General features: G+C 38.6%; 1 protein-coding gene across 1 annotated transcript in view; it reads left to right on the top strand.

Moving 5' to 3' along the window:
* Nucleotides 1-17,843, top strand: part of PTPRB (protein tyrosine phosphatase receptor type B) — a 113,390-nt gene that overhangs the window by 37,126 nt on the left and 58,421 nt on the right. Inside the window, exons 5-9 of the mRNA XM_047066242.1 lie at nt 5,969-6,244; nt 7,085-7,342; nt 9,499-9,762; nt 11,537-11,806; nt 13,901-14,161. Of these exons, the coding sequence (XP_046922198.1) occupies nt 5,969-6,244; nt 7,085-7,342; nt 9,499-9,762; nt 11,537-11,806; nt 13,901-14,161 (1,329 nt within the window). The remainder of the gene's footprint in view (nt 1-5,968; nt 6,245-7,084; nt 7,343-9,498; nt 9,763-11,536; nt 11,807-13,900; nt 14,162-17,843) is intronic.

The raw sequence follows: 17,843 nt of genomic DNA, 5'->3' as shown, positions 1-17,843 counted from the left end.
AGAGTCAGACACCCAACTGACTGAGCCACCCACGCGCCCCTGGCCTGTGTCGCTCTTAACAGCAAGAAAAGCAGCAACATTAATACCGACTACCATTTACTGAGAGCTCGCCACATGCCGGGGCTGCACTTAACATTTACTTCCATTACCTCTTAACACCTACAACTCTGTAAAGGAGGTGTTTTTCTCTTTCACAGATGGGGAAGCTGAGCATCAATGAGTTTAAACAACTTTTTGTTTAAAGTCACAGTTGTAAGTGACAGTGATGGGATTTGGACCCAAGTCTAGTCTGACATCAAAGTCACCCTCCCTAATTATTTACCTTTTGCTTACCTTTTCCACATACGTCTTGAGTGCCTGAGAGACTGTAGACTCTCAGAAGAGCATCTACCACCTAATGTACCTAGGGCCAAATACGATGTCCCTCATAGTAACTTGGCATCCAGCACTGCCGTTGATGACGACGTAAATCACTGAGAACACTGCTCTGATTTCCCTTTCAGGGCTATTAAAACTTGGAAAGTTGTTACTACTTGAACTTCATGTCTAGTGTGTAAAGTTGACAAAGTCAAATGCATGTCACTCTGATGTGCTGTCGCAATACAGTATATCCTCTTAAAATAAGCCGGGAAGCTGACAGTAGTCATACAGCAACAACCACAAGGTAGAAGAGAATTACCTCTCTATAACTGTATGTAATGAGCCACAGATTCTGAGCAATTGCTTTTTCATTTCGTTTTGCTGCTCATTTTCAAAAACCCGCACCAAGGGATGCTCTGTGGCTTTTGGTGCCACCCTTGACTTCCATGAGAAAATTCCCAATTATTTAATAAGAATAGTTGGTGTTCATTCCATTTTCTGTAGAGTTCTACAGTCTCCTGGCCACCCTGCTTTTAACTAAAATAGTGTCCCAATTCTGTGAAGATACAGAAATGGACCCTGTAACTACTAAAAAGATAGATCTCTTGGCCTAGGGTTAGTGGGTGGTAAATGATAAGGTGGAGAGGTGGGGAATGGTATCCTATTGGCAGAGACCCTGCGTCCCTATGGAGAAACTTAAACTTCATCTCCTGAAATGATCTTGGTGCTATAAGATGGATGAGGGTGGTGATGGGGAAGATAGACAGAGAGATTATTTGGCAACCGTAGAGGAAAGACAGGAAATAAAGGAGGCACCCAGAAAACTCTGGGAGCAGTTCAGACACAAGCACTGAGATCCGAGGTAAAAACAGTAAGGTTAGGGAAACAAAAGGAATAATCAAGAAAAATTATTCTTCAAAAAAATCAGTATAACTTTTATAGCCACAGAATTAGATTTAGGTGTGGTTAGTGTTATTATTCATTTTATCTCGGCCACAATACTCAAGCCACCAAATGGAAGTTCTATAACTTTACCTATTATTTTCCATAGACATCTGGTTTGATTGCTTTGTTATTTTACTGAATATGCATTCAAGACATTGCCCACCCTAGGACAGCTAGAAGGAACTTGCAGCCAGGTGTTAGAATCTCAGCTGTACTACTTGTTACCTATATGATATAAATGAGTCACTTAACATCTCTGACTTCCTATTCCAACTGAGAAAGCACATTGTAAATTACCAGATCTTACATAGATACACTGTGATACTATCGTGACTTCAAGAAAAGCTTTTGGTACTAAACCTGGGATTGCCTGCACTCTTGTTTTAAGGTTGAATTTATTTCCAAAATAAATATTATCATTTCAAATTCTAAACACTCTGGACATTCCTATATCAACAGATAATAATGTTGCAGTGGCCATACAAAATAATTTTTAGGGAGGTATTGTTACTTGCATTTTTTATATGTGAGTTTCACCTTCTTCCTAAGTCCCATTTTTTTAAAAAGGGAAACAAAGAATTCATTTTGGTTCAGAAATTTAACTAAACTTCATCTTTTCCTCTAAGAACAGAAAAACTGGGTTGACATCAAGCCCACTTAGAAATTATCGGGCTTCCTGTTACTGATAGATTCATTCAAATGTAACAGATGAGTATCACAGAACATTTGGCTGTCCATATTCCAGGTCTGTTTGCAACTAAGAAGGACAAAGATGTCTTAAATTTATAGCTAATGATAAATTGTGATATATTAAGATGAAATTATTGATTTACGGTTTTTAACCGTTCTTGTAGTTTATAAAACTTAACTAGTTACTGTATATATGAGAGTGATACATGGAAAAACCAGAAAGGCTATAAATGTACATATGTGTGCACTGATACCTGTAGCCATCAGCATGAATTACATAAGTCAAGTAGGGTTTTCTAATTACATACAAACTGTCACATGATCAAAAGATTGCATACATATAACTAAATTTTCAACTAGCATTAGAAATCTCTTGCATTCATATATATGTATATATGTGACATTCATTTGCATATATATATGAAATTAACACCCCTTTGGAAGTATCTTAATTTGTTTCTAATAAAATATTGAAAAAGAATTCTTTTTAATACAGCAGAGTTTTTCTCGGGCTTAGATTGAAAAGCAGTCTGAAAACTATTTAACTTCTGCAGCATCTGGGGCAATAGTGGACAAGTGCCAGCACAGGACTTTATCGCGGTATAAATGGGGTTTTAAGTGTTTGTTTCCAGTGCAGGTTCTCGCAGCCCAGGCACTTCCCAGTCTCATTGTTCCTTTGTTCTAGCGGATGTACAAAGGATTAACTGTTTTGTTTTCTGGCTCAGAGAGATTAGATAAAGCCTGCATTTCTGAACTTCACCCTCTAGGCACGCAACCTTAAAATTCATTTCTATAGCTTATATTTTGCAGATTATATGTGGTTTAGATGATACTGATCATACCATTATTGTCTTTAACCTTCATCTGGCTTGGAGACAGATGACAGTATTGATCTCCTTTGAGCTATCGCTGGAAAGCAGCTGTCCCTCGCATCCTTGTCCTTAAAATGCCTCTTCAGCAAAAATGTGTCATCTCAACTATGACAAGGTTGTTCTTGAGTTTCGTTGGGAACTAGAATCTCCTGGTAGTGAAGTGCCTTATTCTTGCCAGGCAACAGAAAACTTTCTGTGAGCGGAAATTATGTTCATTCTTTTTGTTAAGATGTCCTTAATTACAGACCATTATGTAGGATAGGAAATTTAAATAATATTACCAGGGGGGGCGAAAAAAAGCCACAGTTTTTCTCCAAGAACCTATAAACTAGAATCATCTTGGGAATTTTTTTATTTTATCTTAATGGTGAGAAAGTTAGGTCATGGGAATTAACTGATAAGATTGTATCAAGTTTTTTATATGAAGAAGGCACGTAAGGCTGTTAGTTTAGTTTTAAAAAATTGTATTCTACTTCTGCCTCCATTTTATCAGTGATTCAGAGGAAAATTTTTTTATGATCGAGTGTAAGTTTATATTGAGTGCCCATTCTGTGCCAGGTAAAACCTGCTTTACACCTCAAAACATCCGAGAATGTAGGTATTATTATAATCCCCAGACAGATGGGAAAGCAGAGATTTAGATGGATTAAGCGACTTGTACAAAATCTTCTGATTGATACATGATGGAGCCAAGGATTTGAACTAAGTTCCGTCGGACTCCAAAGCCCACGTTCTCTGCCACTGCATTTCCCTGCTTCCATGACAAGATCTCCTGTTTGTAGAAATAGTAACAACAGCTAACAATGAATACTTACTATGTGCCAGACACTGTTCTGAGTGCTCTAGAGAAAACCCTCAATTTAATCTTCATAAACAGGGGCACCTGGGTGGCTCAGTCGGTTAAGCGTCCACCTCTTGGTTTCGGCTCAGGTCATGATCTCCTGGTTTAGTGGGTTTGGGCCCCATGTTGGGCTCTGTGCTGACAGCATGGAACCTGCCTGGGATTCTCTCTCTTCCTCTCTCTGTCACTTCCCCAGTCACACTATCTCTCTCTCTCAAAATAAATAAATAAACTTAAAAAAAATTTTTAAATCTTCGTAACTATCTTGCCAAAAAGATAGTATTATTATCAGCATCGCACAGATGAAACAGCGAGGCGCGGGAGGTTAAGGAATTGCCTGAAGTACACAGCTACAATGCAGGAGAACCTGATTCAGGTCCAGGCTGCCAGACTACAGAGCCTACACCCTTTGGGTGAACCTCTGCTGTGCTTGGGTGTAAACCACACAACTTGTGCTTTGGGCTCTCTGGGTTACTGATGCCTTGGCTTCCTTGTCAACTGACATTTATATTATTATTAGTTCTTGTATTATAAAATGTTAGGTGGCTCGTGTTTTTGTTTTTTGTTTTTTGTTTTTTGTTTTTTTTTTTTGCAGTATGATGTAGTCCTATAAATCACAGCATAAAACACACACATGAAAAGACATTAGATTGACCACAGGCTGTATTTAGCTTACGTGTAGTATCTGTAGGTGACCCATAGATAGTCTTCTGAGTTGGCTGGCCATAAATGTCTTGTTGATATAGACTAAGACCACCTTGTTCCTATTTGTATTAATGTTAGTCACAAGCAAACACCTTCTTAAAACATATACTGTTCTAAGAAGATTCTAGGATCTGAAGTTTCAGAGTAAAGTTTCAGAGTTTTCATGAGTAAAATGTAATTTGCCATGTGTAGGGAAGAACTCAGATCTCTATAGCCATGCCACTAAAACATCTGACCTGGCTTTGAGTTTTAGCCTCCAATATCTTGATCCAACTTTCTAGATCAAGAACCAGTTTGGATTTCTGAAAATTGCTCATATGTAAATGTCTCTCAATGTTGCTATTCCCTGCATTCAGAGTAGGGAGAGCCTTATTTCTCAGATGTTCCCACTGCATCATAGAATGGCAGGTCACCAAACACTATTGACTTAGTTCCTGATGCAGGGACAGGCGGCTCATCCTACTTCAAGTTCCACAGTGAAGATTCAATACACAGGAAATGGGATATGGGACTCCTCAAACTCACCCATGGTTTTGAGAGTTGAAACTAAGTGAACAGCTGGGTGCAGGACTAACCCTCTCTACCTTCTCTGGAGGCTTTAGCAGCTCCAAAATGTCCTAGAATGCAAGTTGAGAAAATGTAAGGAATCCCAGCTGTTGGGAGAATTCATTTTGTTGAGCAAACCTAGGCGAGGCTCATAATCAGGTCTGTATCTTTTGCGGTTTTCTGATGTTTAAAAACAATCCAAAGTTGTGCCACCTGGGAGGCTCAGTCAGTTAAGCTTCCGACTCTTGGTTTCGGCTCAGGTCATGATCTCATGATTCATGAGGTCGAGCCCCACACTGGGCTCCATGCTGCCAGTGCAGAGCCTGCTTGGGATTCTCTCTCTCCCTCTCTCTGCCCTCCCCCTGCTTGCACATGCGCTCTCTCTCTTTATCTAAATATATAACCTTTAAAAAAAAACAAAAAAAACAACTAACGTTATATATACTTAACCCCCAAAATCCACAACCTAAAAAATAAAATGTTCAGGGGCACCTGGGTGGCTCAGTTGGTTAGGTATCCGACTCTTGATTTCAGCTCAGGTCATCATCTCATGGTTTTTGAGTTCGAGTCCTGCATCGGGCTTCGAACTGACATTGTAAACGAACAAACAAAAAAAAGTTCAGTACAAATTTCAAAATTATTTCCTAATGTCTGTATTTTCTATTAAGATTTTTGGTATTTCTCCAGGCATAGCCTGGATGTTTGTCAGTGTGTGGAAAGTGCAAAACTTGCAAGCCAAAGAGCATAGAACCTTTCATGGAATTCTAAGCTCAGAACTTTCTTAACAAAGAAGTTTTATTCAGAAAAAGAAGTGTATCTGACTAGTAGCTAAGTGGGTGTCTTTTTTTCAATGAAATGGTAAGTGTGAAAGTGGAGCAAAATGCCAATTTGTTTCATGGGCAGCAGATTCTCAGAGTCTTTAAGGAAAATGAATCTGTGTTACAGCAAACTAACACGTATTTGCACAAGTCTTTAAGCCATGTCATCTTTGCGGGTTTTTGCCTTGCAGATCCTTTACCTCCTGCTAAGTTTGAAGTCAATAAAGAGAAGACTACTTCAACCAGTCTGCATGTTTGGTGGACTCCTTCTTCTGGAAAAGTCACCCGCTATGAGTTGGAGTTATTTGACAATAGCCACAAGATACAGGAGACCCAAATTCAAGAAAGTACTTCCTGGAACGAACATACATTTTTTAACCTCACTGCTGGTAATAAATACAATATTGCCATCACAGCTGTTTCTGGAGAGAAACGTTCCCTTACAGTTTATACCAATGGATCAACAGGTAAGACCGTTTATAGATAGTCGAGTATTTAATACAGTAAATTGAAGAGATAAAAGTAAGAACGCCCCCAGACCAAAGACGATAGGTAGATAAGTAGACAGACAGACAGACAGACAAATGCTGTGCAGTGCAGTGGGTAGACTAGACTGAAAATAAGGAGATGTGGCTGCGCTGCTAGCTTGCTGGTTGATTCTGAACAAGTCCTGGAACTTCTCTGGGACTGGAATTTTCTCCAGACTTAAGTAGGCATTTCCTAATGGCCTTTCTAACTCAAATCTTAGGCAACAGCATTTTCTGCCTCAGGTTCTCAGTTTGTAATAAAACTTATTTTTTAAGTGTTTTCATCCTTTGTATATTCTTTTCAGAACATCAAGTCATGACGTTTCCTAAATATTCTGACGCCCGGAACGAGTTTTTACTTGCCCCCACACGTCCCGATGTCAATGACACACTCCACCTCCTTCCATGAAGTACCATCCTTCTCACCATGCCCTGTCCTCTCGTTTTCTCTCCTGCTTTCTTGCTGTATTTCTGTTTTTGGTCTTGCATAGTTCTTCCCTTTCTTTTCCCTTTGCTGCTATGCCATATCGTAGTTCATTGGCAAAAATTACCTTCATACCTGTTAAGTGGGTAAACTATGATGTGACTTTAGGTGTGGACTTTGAAAAGAGCATTAATCCAGGCTCCAGTGAAATTTCAAGAGTGCTGTTTTCATTACTTATTATACAAATTAGATGTACAGAGAAGCATACATAAATGTGTCATTTTGAATTAAATGTGTCTATGTCTTCTCTAAGGAAATTATCAATGACCCTTTGGCAATGCATTTTATGTCCCTAGTGCCATCTCCGGTGAAAGATATCAGTATTTCAGCCAAAACCAATTCTCTCTTGATTTCCTGGTCCCATGGCTCTGGGAATGTGGAAAGATACCAGCTGACGCTCATGGATAAAGAGACCCTAGTTCATGGCAGTGTTGTGGACAGACATGCTACTTCTCATACTTTCCACGGACTGACACCTGGCCACCTCTATAACCTGACCATTGTGACTGAGGCTGCAGGTCTGCAAAACTACAGATGGGCACTGGCCAGAACGAGTAAGTTCCACTAACCAGCTGAACAAGAATAAAGCTCAAATCAAGGAAATGTTTAATAACCAATGATTATTAAATTATTTGAATAATGGCAATATGGGACAAATTGAAATTCTTATGTTGCAGAAGGCCCTTAAGATGTACCCACTTTTCTACTCAGAGAAAGAGAGATTCCCTTTTATTCTAAATTTTAGATGAGCCCTCGGCAACATTCTCAAGTACAGAGTTAACCGCTGATATAGTCTTAGCTTGTCTTTTTAGTATTCGGTTCTCTTTGGTAAGGATTCCTACTTCCTTCTCTTAAATAAGCATCCTCTGCCCTGTGACATCACTCACAATGAGCCAAGATTACCTTTCTCAGTGCTATACAAAGACCTGCTCCTGTGAAACAGCCATTTCTTAAACCCAGTATCCAATAAAACATGCCCTGAGACCCAAGGCTACAGGAGCTATACTCACAGCCTAACATAGCCGGATAAACTAATCTGTGCTAAGTGGTTTTGTTTTTTAAATTTTTTAAATGTTTTATTTATTTTTGAGAGAAATAGAGACAGAGTGAGAGCAAGGAGGGGCAGAGAGAGAGGGAGACACAGAATCCGAAGCAGGCTCCAGGCTCTGAGCTGTCAACACAGAGCCCGACATGGGACTCAAACTCACAAACTGTGAGACCATGACCTGAGCCGAAGTCAGACGCTCAACCAACTGAGCCATCGAGGTGCCCCAATCTGTGCTAACTTTTAATGAATATTTCATGTACACATTCATTCTATTCATTCATTTGTTCAGTATCTATCGAGTGTAAACTATATGCTAGGCATTGAGGATATAATAGTGTCTAAAAAGGCCAAAGTCTTTGCCCTTTGGAGCTTACATTCTAATGGATTCTAATGCTTCTGGTGGGTCTAATAAATTCCTTCTTTTGATAAGTTATTCCCTCTCTTGAGAAACTACCTACTTTTAAGAGAAACTTTTAAGTATGTAGTGACTTAGAAATTAATGGGGAGAGTTCTTGGAACTACAAGAGATTGGTGAGAAAGATATCTGGGGGCACCTGTACATTTACATACCCTTCATATCACACCTCAAAAGATGTATAAACATTCCCAACAAATATGTACCATATATCTTGGGCCAGCCTTGGCTGGCTCCGTTGGTGGAGCATGTAACTCTTGATCTCAGGGTTGTGAGGGTGAGCCCCACATTGGGTACGAGATTGCTTAAAAATAAAATCTTTATGTGTGCCCAGGTGGCTCAGTCGGTTAATTATCTGACTCTTTATTTTGGCTCAGGTCATGATCTCGTGGTTCATGAGTTCAAACCGCGCATCGGGCTCTGTGCCAACCATGCATGGCCTGCTTGGGATTCTCTGTCTCCCTCTCTCTGCCCCTCCCCTGCTTGCTCTCTATCTCTTTCTCTCAAAATAAATAAACGTTAAAAAAAATTTTAAATAAAATCTTTTTTTAAAAGTACCATATATCTTAAGAGTTATTAATGTATATCAAGAGAAAATTATACTTATCACTGGCTTATGCAAAATCAGTGTGATGTGCCCATTTTTAAAATGAAACATTTTTGTTTTGTTATTAGTGAAGCCCAAAATTATGACATAGCCAAGAGGTAGAAAAAGTATTCACCAAAGTGTTTCTCTTTTGTAATCATTTTCCTTTGATGAAATAATGACACAACTCTTGAGCTTTAACTTTATCATGATTTTATATGAAAGATAGCATATTTTTAGCACCCAAAATTTTGTGATGGCCGATGAGTTGACCAGTCTATTTATTATGTACTTGCTATTATTAAATACATAAATATGGGAAGAAATTAGGCAGATGACAGACTTCTTTGAGCATTCCAAGACGTCATTTGCCAGTGAAGATCCCTAGGCTCAGTGAGATACACAGAGCTGTCCAGGGTTGCCCAGCTGACTAATGGCCACGTCTGAGCCAGAATCCAGGCTCCTGACTCCAATCTTTGTGCTCTTTCCAACAGCCAGACAGCCTTTCTTTGATTTTGCAGTATTATTTTTGCTAGTGAAATTGTTGTTTTCTTCTGAGCAGGGAGTGCGGCTTGCAGGGATTAAAGTACAGGTCAAAATCTGGCCATAAGACTGGTCCAATATCCTGAGTTAAAGTGTCTTTTCCTTTCTTCTTATTTAGCCCCCATGGAAGTCTCAAATCTGAAGGTGACAAATGATGGCACTTTGACCTCTCTAAAAGTCAAGTGGCAAAGACCTTCTGGAAATGTGGATTCCTACAACATTACCCTGTTTCACAAAGGGACTATCAAAGAATCCAGAACACTAGGACCCCAGGTTACTGAAACTCAATTCAAAGACTTAACCCCTGGAAGACTTTACCAAGTTACTATCAGCTGTGTCTCCGGTGAATTGTCTGCTCAGAAGATGGCAGTGGGCAGAACAGGTGAGTGTAGGGCTCCGAATATTCCTTGGTTGTCCAAATCATTGTCTGATCCAGCTTAGATCCATTCATCAGGGCAAAATAAGTTCACGATTTGGGAAATGTGGTCTACGTGACTGAGGGTGCCTACGGGCCAGAGCCCGATATATGGAGGAAAGCAGAGGGTTAACTGCATTCCTCTGAGTTATTTAAGCAAATGTGTTTGGAATGGTTCCTGAATGATGTGCCTAACTGGCTCTGCCCTGTGCTATTTCATGTCACAGCACTTAAGTAGCGTAGATGCATTAGCATTGATACTAATGAATAAGACGTTTCTGATCAACTCTTATAGTGAGGGCCAGTTAGCACTTAATCATGTTTTCCATAAATTATTTTATTAACTTATGCAACCAAACATTTATCCAGTGCCTCCTATGTGTAAATTTCTGTGCGGTGAGTTTGGGAAGTTGTTAAAATGTCAGGGTTCAGCAAACTACACCCTTTGGCCAAATATGGCCTGTGACCTATACTTGTATAGGTAGGTCTTGGCTTAGCCCCAAGCTAAGAGTGGTTTTTACATATTTAAAAGTTTTTTTTTAAAAGAAAAAGAAAGACAAATATGAGACAGAGACCATACGCGGCCTGCAAATCCTGAAATATTTACTTTGCCAACCCTTGCTTTTAAGGAAGTTTCATTCTGATCAGACAAATATAGAATACACACACACAAAAATAAAAGAGTACATTTTAATAATAGTAATTGCATTGATATTTCCATGCATCAGTCACTAACTAAACACTTTACACCGTTATTTCATCAAGTTCTCCCTACAAAACCATGAGAGAGGTTCTGTTACTATCATTTTACAGGTAATTCAGACAGATGAATTGGTGGGGTCCAGACAGTAAATGGTGGGGTTAGAATTTAAACCGTAGTGTTTAAGTCAAGAGTCTGTTCTCTGTGCTGTTAGAGATTCCAACTAAGAGCCTTATGGTCAGAAAAACAAGAGAACAAAATTCTTGTTCAGAAGAGCAGTAAAGACTTCTCAGAGGAAATGGTTTTTAACTGGGGCCTAAAAAATGTGAAGAGGGAAAAGAGGAAAGGGCATTCGAGGTTGAAGGAATAACATAAGCAAAGGCAGGAAGGCAGAAGAGCCCAGGATACTAACAGGTCTCCAGAACATGCAATTGGAGGCCAGCATTTGGGAGAGTGGGGAAGCAGGGAGGGTGGCTCCAGGGAGTGGTCAGAGGTTATGGGGTCTGATCTTGGAAAGCTATGAATGCCACACCCAGGACTTGGTGTTTTATTCTGTAATTAATGGAGAGACCTTACACGTTTTTAGGCAAAGGAATAATTAGACCAGAGCTATATTGCAAGAAGATTAATCTTGTTTTTGGAAAAGAATGTTTCATGACCACAACATGCAGTGTCTCTACCAAAAGACACCAACCACATCCATCAATGTCAACATCATTAGAAGCAACATCAATATTGTCCCTAGGGCTGGCGTGCAATCAAGAAAACACAGTGCTCCTATATCTAGGTTATTAACAGTGTGACAGAAAATTGCATTACTGGTATATTACTAAGATGATTTTAGCATTCATTTCTTGAGTGTCAAATGCCTCCAAAATTAGGAAAGAATACTCGTTTGCAATCCACAATCATTAGAAGGGGATAGAAATATTTTGAATTGCAGCAACCAGGTCTCTTATCTACTTTTTCCCATGAAAAGTGAATGAGTATCCTTACTTTTGGTTTTTAGAATCTCCTTTTTGACATCATTTCACCGTTTAGTTCCAGAGAAAGTTGGGAACCTGGAAGCAAACAGCAATGGTTCGATAAGGTCCCTACTAGTGAGCTGGTCGCCCCCTGCTGGAGACTGGGAGCAGTATCGTATCCTGCTCTTCAATGATTCTGTGGTGCTGCTCAACATCACGGTGGGAAAGGAGGAAACACACTATGTCATAGATGACTTGGGGCTCATACCAGGAAGACAGTATGAGGTAGAAGTCACTGTTGAGAGTGGAAATCTGAAGAATTCTAAGCGTTGCTATGGCAGGACAGGTAAGGAAATACCAACGTGGTAATGACTGTTGGAACTTTAATTTGGTCCCTCTCCCAGGTAACACAGATAGTGGTCAATATCATCCCTCCTCCGCCTCCCCGTGTTCCCTAAATTTGAGATATTATAGACTTATTATGGACTGAATTAGGTTTGGTAATGTTTAATTTTGTCAAATTAGAACATTAAAAATCGCTTCCAGTAGGAAGTCCATTATTCTATAAAAAGAAAGCCATTTTAAACACCAAAAGAATAGGAAGAAAACAATCTGAGAATCCTTCCCACAAAAGAGGACAGCTGACAATTTTTCTACTTGACCTAATTTGCCTTGACCTAATGTTGACTAATTTCATGTATCAAGGAAAGGTTATTAACGTGAAGAGGGATATATTTGGATTTTAGGGTAGAGGAGAATGAAAATCCCGAGACATGGGTTTTGGTATTCTGGCTGTCACCACTATACTGTAACACCTTGGGCAAGTCACAACCCTTCTGAGTATGTTTCCTCAACTTTCAAATAAGAGAATTGCCCTTCCAAGCTTAACATTTCTATGATATGGAATGTCCATACTTGATATGAAATTTGAATATCTTCTCTCTTAGTCTTGCCTGATGATAAGTAAATAACTGCATTGATTCAATGTTCTTCTTAGAAGAATGTCAAAGAAAAGGACCAAGACACCTCCTTAGCTTGCCAACAGGGGTCTTCCAGTAATATCTTCATTTTCTAGATATTAATATCCTTTAAATAATGATCAAAGACCTATATAAGCTTAAACCAAGCTACTTTTAGCATTTCACAGAACAAGTGTCTATGTCCTCTCCGATATTGTACCTCATTCACCTAAAATAACTTGGAATACTGTGAAACAATAAGGCCTCTCAGCATACTGTCGTAATTATCAGGAAAATTTTCTTAAACTGTACCTCTGGGTGAATAAGGTAAGTCGAAGTAGGCTTTGCTGTAACAACCCAATTCGTTTCAGTGTATTAAAGAAGGAAGATACAGATTTAGGGACTCAATTAGAATGGAAGTATACAAAATTTCTTTGATGTAAAAATCAATACGGTTCTTCCATAATTTTGTTTCCGTGTTGTTTTGTGGGACCAGTACTTGATTCTGAACGATGTATCCTAGAAATTGTAATAATAAAACTTTTTAAAGAAATAGAAACAATTTCAATTCTTTGGATAATGGGAGCCCTTAATCAGGTACTATTATTACTCTTGCTTTCATGGGTACATCAATGGCTCCTTCTCAGAAATGAAGGGAAGAAGCACTTTGTCTTTCCAACCTAACGGAGTAAAAAATACTCCTAACTTCACCTAAATACTCAAACATGGACCTTTCTCTGTGGGTTTGTGGATGACAAGATTGAATTAAATATTTTTGTATCATAGGGTTCATGTGAAGAAATAAATACTCAAGGTAATATGTGGTCAAAAATAAATAATCCAGAAAAGCACCTTCCAATAGTATTCTTTTGAATCCTCCTTTCTGGATACGTTATATAAACAAAGTTTGGAGTGCCTGCTGGCTCAGTGGGAAAAGCATGCAATTCTTGATCTCAGGGTTGTGAGTTTGACCCCACATTGGGTGTAGAGATTACTTAAAAATAAAATCTTAAACAACAACAACAAGAACAAGGATTAGCTTTTTTTCTTCTTCTTCTTCTTCTTTCCCTGAGAGCTCATACACATTCAGAAAAGAAATGCTGAACTGGAACACTCCTATAGTTGGAAGGGAACAGTTCTCTAGGAAATACTCTAGTGTTTCTTTTCTTCCTCCTCCTCTCCTCCTTCTTCTTCTTCTTCTTCTTTTCTTCTTCTTCTTCTTCTTCTTCTTCTTCTTCTTTTAATGTTTATTTCTGAGAGACAGAGAGTGAGCATTAGTGAGGGAGGGGCTGAGGGAGAGGGAGACAGAGAATCCAAATAAGGCTCCCAGTGCAAAGCCTGATGCAGGGCTCAAACCCACAAACTGTGAGATCGTGACCTGAGCTAAAGTCCAACGCTCAACTGACTGAGCCACCAGGCACCCCTCCTTCTAGTGTTTCAGAACCAAAACATTGACACAGTCTCCATTGCCTTTTCCTCAGCACCCCTGGCTGTCCTCCAGCTTCGTGTCAAACATGCCAACGAAACCTCACTGGGTGTCATGTGGCAGACGCCCATAGCAGAATGGGAAAAATACATCATTTCACTAGCTGACAGAGACCTCTTACTCATCCACAAGTCACTCCCCAAAGATGCCAAAGAATTCACTTTTACTGACCTGGTGCCTGGACGAAAATACATAGCTACAGTCACCAGTATTAGTGGAGACTTAAAAAATTCATCTTCGACTAAAGGAAGAACAGGTAATATTCTCTATAAAAGTTTTACTGTGTGTTAAATTGTTTAACATTCAGTTTACAAGTGTTCATTAAGTGCCTATTATGTACTGGCCATTGTTTTATGAATTTTTTCTATTGTTTGTTTTTTATTATATTAATTTCAACTCTTAGTGTTCGTTTGTTTGTTTTACTTTGGGTTTATTTTGTTTGTTTATTTCTTTAAATTTTTCTTAATGTTTATTTATTTTTGACAGACAATGAGAGACAGAGCATGAGCGGGGGAGGGACAGAGAGAGAGGGAGACACAGAATTGGAAGCAGGCTCCAGGCTCTGAGCTGTCAGCACAGAGCCCGACGCGGGGCTCGAACTCACAGACCACGAGATCATGACCTGAGCCGAAGTCAGACACTCAACCAACTAAGCCACCCAGGGGCCCCAGGTTTATTTTGAAATTGAAACACAGCAGAGAACAACTCTTCCAAGGAGTTTTGCTACAAAGGAGAGGCAGAGAAATAGGGCAGCATCAGAAAGAGGAAGTATGTTTGAAAGAAGGATTTTTTTTTACAAGAATAGAAGAGATACCATGTTTTATGTAGACAGAAATGTTCTAGAAGAGAAAGGAGTGGTGATGATGTAAGGAAGGAGGAAGAATTGCTGCAGTTATTATTTGAATAAGCAAGAGATACTGGGATTTAGAGCACAAGTAAAGGAATCGGTGTTAGAAAGGAACATGAAGGGGTGCCTGGGTGGTTGAGTCAGTTAAGCGTCTGACTTCGGCTCAAGTCATGATCTCGCTGTTTGTGTGTTCAAGCCGCATGTCGGGCTCTGTGTTGACAGCTCGGAGCCTGGAGCCTGCTTCTAAACAATTACCACTTACCTTCTCATCTTTCCTTCCTGTATGTCACAAGTTCTGTCTGGGCTTACTTTCCTTCATTTTGGAAAACGTTCTTCACATGTCCTTAGTTAGAGTTTTAGGGACTAACTCTCTAAACTTTTGTTTTTCTGCATATGTCTTAACATAGCTCTCAATCTTGAAAGATATTTTCCCTAGGTTGCAATTGTGTGTTGAAAACTAGTTTCTCTCAGCACATTGAAGATATTATTGTAGTCTTTCTGGCATTTATCCTTGCTGTAGAAAAGTCAGGTGTCAGTCTAATTTTTTTTTTCTCTCTCTCTGGGTAATCTATTTACTATGACTGCTTTTAAGATTTACTCTTTGCCTTTGGTGTTCTGTTGTTTACAGTAATAACCTAGATACAGACTACTATTTGTGTATCTTGCCTGAGATCATTACAATTTGTGTACTTGTAGGTTAGTATCTTTCTTCATGCCTGGAAATTCTCAGCCATTAACTGTCTGATACTGCCTCTGTTCTCCCTCTGGTATTCTAGAATATATATACATATGCATGTATATGTATATATATATATTTGTTCATGTTTTCCATATACTTGCCCTCTTGGCTATAATCTGGATAATTTCCTCAGCCCTTTGTTTTTAGTTCATGAATTTTTTCTTTAGCTCTGTCTCATCTTTTTCAACTTTATCCACTGAATTTTAAATTTTAATTGGTATGTTCTTCACTTTGAAACATTCCCTTTCCATATCTTTTTTGTGCTCGTTTGCTCTTTTGTCATATTTCCATTATCCACGTTTGTTGTTATAAGTAAATAAACCATTTTTATTTTACGTTCTTCTATGTCTGATAATTATAATAGGTGAAATCTTAAGGGGTTCAATCCTGTTGTCTTTTGGGTTTGCTGCCTTTTGCTCATGGTGCTTTACTTCCTTAAGTGTTTGTGAGTCCTTAAACTCATACACCTTGGAAACCTTGTGAGAATTCTTTGAGGCCTTGTTTGAAGATGGGTTTTAGAAAGAATTTTCTTTTCATTTGATCCTTTGAGGTGCATGGGTGGCTATCAACCCAGACCTATTTTAATTTGAATTTTCAACTTGAGGTTTTTCAAGCACCCGGTATTAATGAATCTGGGTTGCAAACTCACTGAAACCATCTTGAGGTTATGAATGCTCAGCAGAAATGGTTTTCTTCTCCATCCAGTGCCAAGGAGGCTGAGAGCAGAGAGGGAATATTTATTTCACTTACACTTAGAATGTAACCTTTCAGGACCCAGTGTTATGCAGGGTCACCTATGAGGTTCCCCAGTTTGGAAAAGTCCTACACTTTACCTCCTATCCTATAGATCGTGCAAATCCGTAAATCAAAGCTTCAATTTATGTTTGAAAAATGCCACCAAAATGAAAGTATGCTTCGGTGAACCAATTACCTTTCTATCACTTTTAGGTCTCTGAGAGTTCCTTACGTTCTTGACAATGCACTCATACATTTATATATTTATATTTTATCCCACACACATAGTTGTATTTACTGGGGGGGATTTTCACAGTGCGTAGCTATATTGCCAGAATATATTGCCAGATATATTGCCACTATATTGCCAGAATTGGAAGTCCAAGGCATTTTGTGAGTCTTAAGATCATTTCCATCGTTCTCAACATTCACATTACTGGACCCTATGGTAAGTGTATTGTTTAACTTTGGAAGAAACTACCAAACTGTTTTCCAAAACAGTTGTAAAATTTTACATCCCCACCAGCAATATGTGAGCTTTCCAGTTCCTCCATGATCTCAATAGCACTTGGTTTTGCAAGTTTTGTGTTTTTTTGGTTTTTTGGGTTTTTTTAGCCATTCCAATAAGTGTGTAGAGGTATACCATGCAGTTTTAACTTGCCTTTCTCTAATGCCTAATGGTTTTGAGCATCTTTCCATATGCCTATTTACCATTCATGTATCTTCTTTGGGGAAGAACATGTTTTCAAATATTTGTCCATTTTTTGATGGAGTTGTTTGTTTTTTATCACTTAATTTTGAGAATTCTTTATATATTCAGATATTAGTCCTTTTGTCATAAATGTGTATTGAAGTGGTTTCTCTCAGTCTGTGGCTTGTCTTTTCATTAATGTATTAGTGTATTTTACAGAATGTAAGTTTTTAATTTTGATATCCAATTTATCAGTTTTTTTTTTTTTTTATTTCATGGACCATACTTTTGGTGTCATGTTAAAAAATCCTTGCCTTGTACAGGGTCACAAAGATTTTCACCTAGAGTTTTTATAGTTTTACATTTTTAATTGAAGTGCATAATCCATTCTGAGTTCATTTTTATATGTGTGTGAGATCTGGGCCAAAGTTTTTGTCTCTGCATGTGGACATCTAATAATTCCAGTCCTATTTGTTGAAAAGACCCTTCTTCTTCCACTGAATTGCCCTCACATCTCTGTAAAAAAATCAATTGACTATATATGTGTTGGTCTATTTCTGGACTCTCAATTCTGTTGCATCGATCTATGTTTCTGACTTTTTGCCAGTATCACACTGCCTTCATTACTGAAGCTTTCTAGTAAGTCTTGAAATCAGACGATGTTACTCCTCCAACTTGTTCTTCTTTTTCAAAATTATTTGGCATATTAGTTCCTTTGCTTTCCATATGAAATTTAGAATGAGAATTGAATCTTCCGACCCAACTACAATAATCTTTTTTAATGAATATATTTGTATCTTAATCCAAGAGTTAACAAATTCTAAGAAGGGTTGTACCACGATTCCAATCCTTTTGATTACCAAAATTCAGGGAAGAGGCACAAAGAAAATCAAATACGTTGATCAAGAGTCAGCTTTAAGATCTGT

Source organism: Lynx rufus, unplaced genomic scaffold, assembly GCF_022079265.1.
Source record: "Lynx rufus isolate CCGP_SWC_20201006 ecotype Redwood Valley unplaced genomic scaffold, mLynRuf1.p SCAF_7, whole genome shotgun sequence".
In the NCBI taxonomy this organism is placed as follows: Eukaryota; Metazoa; Chordata; class Mammalia; order Carnivora; family Felidae; genus Lynx; species Lynx rufus.
The sequence above is the reverse complement of the archived record's forward strand: the minus strand, read 5'-3'. Positions and strand labels throughout refer to the sequence as shown.